The sequence below is a fragment of the Charadrius vociferus genome, unplaced genomic scaffold, assembly GCF_000708025.1.
Source record: "Charadrius vociferus isolate BGI_N301 unplaced genomic scaffold, ASM70802v2 scaffold1493, whole genome shotgun sequence".
NCBI classification, from domain to species: Eukaryota; Metazoa; Chordata; class Aves; order Charadriiformes; family Charadriidae; genus Charadrius; species Charadrius vociferus.
In genome coordinates, this window is record NW_009647467.1 from 76,400 (window position 1) to 82,324 (window position 5,925).

The 5,925-nt window shown below is 42.1% G+C and overlaps 1 protein-coding gene across 2 annotated transcripts; it reads right to left on the minus strand.

Annotated features, from left to right (window-relative positions):
* Window positions 1-2,126: 2,126 nt before the first annotated feature.
* NEUROD6 (neuronal differentiation 6) lies at window positions 2,127-5,606 on the minus strand. 2 transcript variants are annotated; one of them, XM_009880700.1, is made up of 3 exons: window positions 5,462-5,606; window positions 4,832-5,099; window positions 2,127-4,048 (listed from the first exon to the last, which is right to left on the minus strand). In XM_009880700.1, exon 3 carries the CDS (start codon window positions 4,025-4,027, stop codon window positions 3,014-3,016), a length of 1,014 nt encoding a protein of 337 aa, XP_009879002.1. In that variant the 5' UTR covers window positions 4,028-4,048; window positions 4,832-5,099; window positions 5,462-5,606; the 3' UTR covers window positions 2,127-3,013. The 2 variants fall into 2 exon arrangements, with proteins under 2 accessions (XP_009879002.1, XP_009879003.1); XM_009880701.1 differs by lacking the exon at window positions 4,832-5,099 and having other exon boundaries at window positions 5,462-5,576.
* Window positions 5,607-5,925: the final 319 nt, after the last annotated feature.

Sequence of the window (5,925 nt, forward strand, 5' to 3'; positions counted from 1 at the left end):
AGAAAGGAGAAGGGGAAGGGGGGTGGGTGTACACAGTCTCAATATTTTTCTATGACTTGCTCCATTATTTATTCTGGACTGGCTTTCCAATTTGCAATGCCCTGAGCAAGCGTGGTGCCCGCCTTGAGCTACCAGAGGGGGAATCTGGCTGTGAATTGCCTCCCCATCTGTCGTGGACTGAGCAAGAAAGATCCGAACTGGCAGGGATTTTTTTTTTTTTTTTCTCCCCCTTCCCTTTGCTTCTGCTGCCAGAAGGGGAAACTGGAACTGGCCCATAAGTTATTGAGTTAATATAGGGCCACAGAGCTGGAGACCCCCAGATTGCAGAGCCTGAAGTCTTAACACCCCTTGGGTGCCTGCTGAATGTGTGGCGGCAGACGTTTCCTTCCCTTGGTGCAGGTCTTTACGGTTGCCGCCTCCCTTCGCTCTCAACTTATGCAAACGCACCCTTCCCCGCTGCAGCGACGCTGCTCTGAGGCACTCGGCTAACTTTCAGCCTCCTCCAGGAGGCTTCTCTTCCAAAACTTGCTTAGAGAAGTTTGCTGCCACTGCTAAGTGGGAGGGCATCTGTCCCCCCCCTCCAAACGATCCCCTCTTTCTGGACTCACTTGCCTATAGCTCCTTGTGATATATTATTATATCTCAGTGTCTCTTCGTGCGAATCCGTGCCCAGTACTGCATGCTTTCTTCTTGACTGGCTTCTTCCCCCTTCTGCTCTCTCCTGTCACCTTTCCGTGCTTTGCTGAGTATCAGCTAAATCTGAATAACAGCAAAAGCAATTTATTTTACCCTCCTCTCTCCCCAAACCCCTCCTATATTTGATGTAAAACACCTGGGGATGCTTTTGAGCTGACAGTCATGACCATCACCCTTCATCCAAGGCAGAAAACCACAGCCTGTACCTTCTGCTGTTCCTGACCCTGATGAAAGGTGGGATAATCCTGAGCCAAACCCCCTGAATGGTGGCTCAAGATTCTTCTTCAGAAGACTTTATTTTGGACCCAAATATTTGGTAATATTTGTGTCTAGAGAGGATGTTGGTCGAGCAAGACCCCATGTCCGTCCCCCTCCCTCTGCAAGCTTGGAAGCATTTAGACCCTGATCCAAACTTTGGGTCTTGCTACCTCTCTCCAGCAGTTAGGGTAGCCTGGTGTTATTTAGAAGAGATGAACGTCAGGCTGCTGTTGTCCTGAAGGAGCTGCAATGCTTGACGGGGCAGATTGTTTACAGCAAGTCCCGCTTGTGAGATTCAGCAAATTATCAGGAAAAATTGGCCTGTCCCCTCTTTGTTGAGCTGTATACTCAAGTCAGGGTCCAAGGTTTATGTATCATTAACAAACTGTGACCTAGACTGTGATTCAGCCATGGATCTCTAACTCACAGGTGCGATTTGTGCTTTTTATGTAGTTTTTTAAAAAAAATTATTCCCTGCTCATTCACAGCATAGCATTTGGGCACTTCAGGTGAATGTTTGTGAAGTATCTGCTATTTATCCCTCAAAATCAAGAGATCTTGCTCACCCACAGGTTTAAAGGCTGTTGACTTTTAGCCGGACTGTTCATTCATTTTGTCACTCGTGTAGCTTGTTGAGAAATAGCTCTGAGCAGTTAGTAAATGACCGAGCTCAACTCTGTTAAGGTGCGAGGGGCTGTGCAGACCCTTGTAGCTGCTGAACTAACGTGGGTTAGAGACGCATCTGTAGTTTACAGGGGATGTTTATTAGCCACGACTAAGTTTAGCAATGTTCAGGGAGTCCTCCTCTCTGCAGCTTTTATGCTTCCCGCGCTCCTGCACTCCTCCTCATGCCAGAGCTGGAGGGGCAGATAGCGGCCTGCCTGTCCACTCAGGGCCCTTTCTCGTATGAAATTCGGCATTTCATTGAGCTCTAAAGTTACCTTCTTCCTCTAACCTGAGTTTCATTTAGCACACAGCTGTTTCTGTAATATTTTGGGTCTGCTTTTGCTGCATTGCTAATACATCCTTCTGAAAATAGCATGAGGTTCGCCCTGATAATTCATGATTTCCATCCCCAGGCTCAAGCACTACGGGGGTGCGGGGAAGAAAGCTGTGTAGGCAAGACCAAAGGCAGCTGTATACTGTGAAATAATAAGTATCAGGCAAAATACAGTATCACAGCTAATAGATGTATTTTAAAAGTGGAAACATCTATGTTTAATTGCATTTAAAGTACGCAGTGAGAAACCACAGTTATACATTGTTATAACAAACCTTTACATCTGAAGTCAGAATAATACAAAAAAGTGCTGATTATATATGGTCAGAATAACTGAGGCAAAATTTCGACAACATCTTCTAAATTATTAGCATGTGGCCCCTGCCAGCAACACACTAAAGGTCAGGCTGAATAATGTCAGTGACAATCACTGGTTTTCCTTAGCTTACCCAAAAACAACAACCCAAAAAACTGTTTTGTTTTTTTGTTTGCTTTTTTTTTGTTTGCATAGCTTTCAATATTGCTGCACTCTCACCTCTGCATATTGCAAGCCCATCTCAGTTCTGAGATAATTTCTTTAAAATTCTGAATATTTTTAATCCAGTTCTCCTCAAATACATAATATATATTTTCTACCAATTATAAATACATCATTTTTATTAATCTGATTTCAATAACATGCATTTGTATAATTACTGTACAATCAAAATAGACATTGACTTTACACAGTGTGTATGCTTTTATTTCAGCGATATTGTTCAGACACACTGCTCAACAAATCAAGCAGATAGGGAAATAAAAAGAAAAAAAAGGAGGGGGAAATAACCTCTGAGAGGAAACAGAATCTCACAGTGTTTACAGACAAAAAAACGAAAGGAAAAATACTTATCGGAAAAAGGGTTTATTAATACATAGAAAATCCCCACAATAGTTGAAACACACTTTAGGAACTAGTAAACACGTTAAATAGAGTTGTGCCAATTACGCGGTGCCCAAGCATCTGCTTGCTCTTAATTAGATGGGGAGGTGAATGACCACTGTTTATTTTCATTTTCCTCATTAATTATGAAAAACTGCATTTAATTCATCTTGCATGGTGAGAGACTGGCTGCGCAGATGTAAGTCGTAAGGGAAGTGGCTCTCTGTAGGCAACCTGAACATAGAGCTCTGCCCAAGGGGACCCCTGGGTGGCACTGCACAGTAATGCATGCCGTAATTGTAATTTTTGCCATAGTCCAAGCTTTCTTCTTGCTTCAGGGAAAATATCCCATTATAGTTAATTGGGGGAGGACTTAAGGGACCTTCAAACTGTGGGCTGGCGCACTCGGGGGAAGTGCTTTCATAGAAGGACTCGTAAGCGCTGCAGTAATTGTAAGGTTTCATGGACTTGGAGTTGTCGAGAGTCCCGTGCCCCGGGGGGGTGCCGAGCTCGGGGCTGTGGTAGGGGGGGTGGAAGGGGGAGTAGGGCGAGCGGGTGTGATGGGCGCCTTCGCCCGCCTGGCCCATCAGGAAACTTCTGGCATTCAGCTGCAGGCATCCCGCCACCAAGTTTGTCGTTGGCTGGGACAGACCCTTGCACAAGTTTTGCACGAAGGTGAGCAGGTCGGGTCTCTTGCCGATTCGCAGGATTTCAGAAAGAGCCCAAATGTAGTTCTTGGCTAGTCTTAAGGTTTCTATTTTGGACAGTTTCTGTGTTTTAGAATAACAAGGGACTACTTTCCTTAAATTGTCCAGGGCGTCGTTAAGGCCGTGCATCCGGTTCCTCTCTCTAGCGTTGGCTTCTTGTCGCCTGAATTTGATCCTTTCCATCCTTATCTTGCTCGTCTTTTTTTTCCGAAGGCCCCTTCGCCTGGGCAAGCCATTCTCATCCTCCTCTTCTCTCTCTTCCTCCTCCTCCTCTTTTTCTGTGTCTTCTCCTGGAGATCTCTTAATATTCTTTCCTCGGAGCACAATCTGCTTCGAAAAGCTTTCTGGGTTCTTCATTTGCTTTTGGTCATCACTTTCTCTGGAAAACTTTCTGCACATCTGGGATTCTGGCATTACAACAGACTCATCAAACGGTAGTGTTAACATGGTTCTATAATCTTAAGTTACCTGAAAGAATGCCAGCACAATATTTAAATATTTCCATTTTTAAAGTTTGCCGACTTACACACACATCCTCATGCACCTTTCGTGCATCTGCGTGCACGCTCTGTGTACATGAGAGTGTGTATATATAAATGCACAATCTATATTTTTTTGCATAAAATGCCGGTTTCAAATGCTCGCTTTTTAAAAAATAAAGGCTGTCCAGAATTTTTAAAATCTCTCGAAACATTCAGGATCTTGCAACTAAAAAGCCACGTTTCTCACAGATAAATATAGATTAAATCAATATTTAAAATGCACAATTAGCTCCCTGCTCCTTTATCTTACTTTTAAACGAGCCCTTTCGAACCCTCACCACTGTGGAATTCAAAGAAATGCAAAACATGATAAAGCAATACAGAAATTTCATTAATCCAAATTCCCCTGGGTGAAAAAATGAGGAGAGCGAGAGCAGACTTAAAATTTAAAAGTGCCATATCTATATCAACTGATAGTTAAATATTTTTAAATCACTTTTTGACTTATATTTCAAAGTTTTTTTCCCTCCACGTTTCTTCCCTTATGGATCAAGATATTAAACTCTAGTAAGTTAGAGTGGGTGAGAAAAAAAATTAATGGAACATCCCCCCCAGATCACCCAGCTAGTAACATAATTAAAAACGAAGAATTTTTGTTCTAATGTTTTTTTATGAAAATCACATATTACTTATTTCATATTACAACAACAAATCAGAACGCTCTAACCTTAAACATATTCAGATTAGTTAGGAAATAAAATCCCCCTACCTTTTTTTTTTTCCTTTTTCCCAGCAAAAATTCTAATTGATATTATACATTTAGTTAGAATAAACTTATTTGTTTTTTTCTCTTTTTCTTTCCTCCTTTTTTTTTTTTTCTCCCCCATCAATTGTGGTGGGGGGGAGGTGAAAAATTCCCTGCACGCTATAGCAATGTTTATGTTCTGTGAGGCTCAGACGTCTCCCTCCAGCTCGTAGCAGACAGGAGCGGTCTGTAGATTCTGACTGCAATCCTGCACGTGTGCTCAGAATCCAGCCTGGAATGGGAAAATAATTTCCTTTTCCCAATTATTTTGCTTTTGTTTGCAGTTTAGGAGCAGCAAAAGCTTGGATCCCACGGTCCTCAAAGAGACAAGCAAAACGAACGCAGGGACTTTTTTTTAATACAACAAAACTAAACAAAAACCCCAGTCAAAGACTAACTCTATCAGTATTGTCTACACACTTGCAATATTACATAACACCAATGAAAGTATGCAATTGTATTAGAAGAATAAAATGTTAGGAGGAGTTATTAGACAGTAAATAGCATACATAAAATACAAGACAATGATACTGTATCTTTAAACACTTGCATGCACACCCAGCACCAACTGAAATATATCTTTATTTGTATTACCTTAGCTTTTTATTTCATTCAACAATCAGTTTTCATTTTTTGCCTTCCAAATCTTTTCAGTCTGAATGTCGCATCGTCTCCTGGAGTCTAGATCTGTGTATATCTGCACTATCTCATTGATCTCTAAAAAGTGACATTGATGCCAACTGCCAGAGCTGGTACCCATGCCATCTGCTAGTGACGTCACGGGGCAGAGAAAACCACGTGAGCCTTTCTCCTGGGACCTTCATTCTGCACTGATCATCTGGCATCCCTCTAAGTGGGTACCAGCATTCATGTATCAACACAGAAGGTTAGACTGATAGAAAAAAAAAAAAAGGAAAAAAAAAAGGAAAAAAAAAAGGAAAGAACAGAAAAAAAATCTGCACCAGCATTACACATACAGTAGGTGCCTTTCCACTGGAGCTGCTTCTTTTTAGCAGTCTAGCTGCACGGATAGACGTGCCAACATTTGGTGCTATCCC

Coding starts and splice junctions, on each gene's coding strand:
- NEUROD6 (XM_009880700.1), bottom strand. CDS start 4,027: ATGTTAACACTACCGTTTGATGAGTCTGTTGTAATGCCAGAATCCCAG.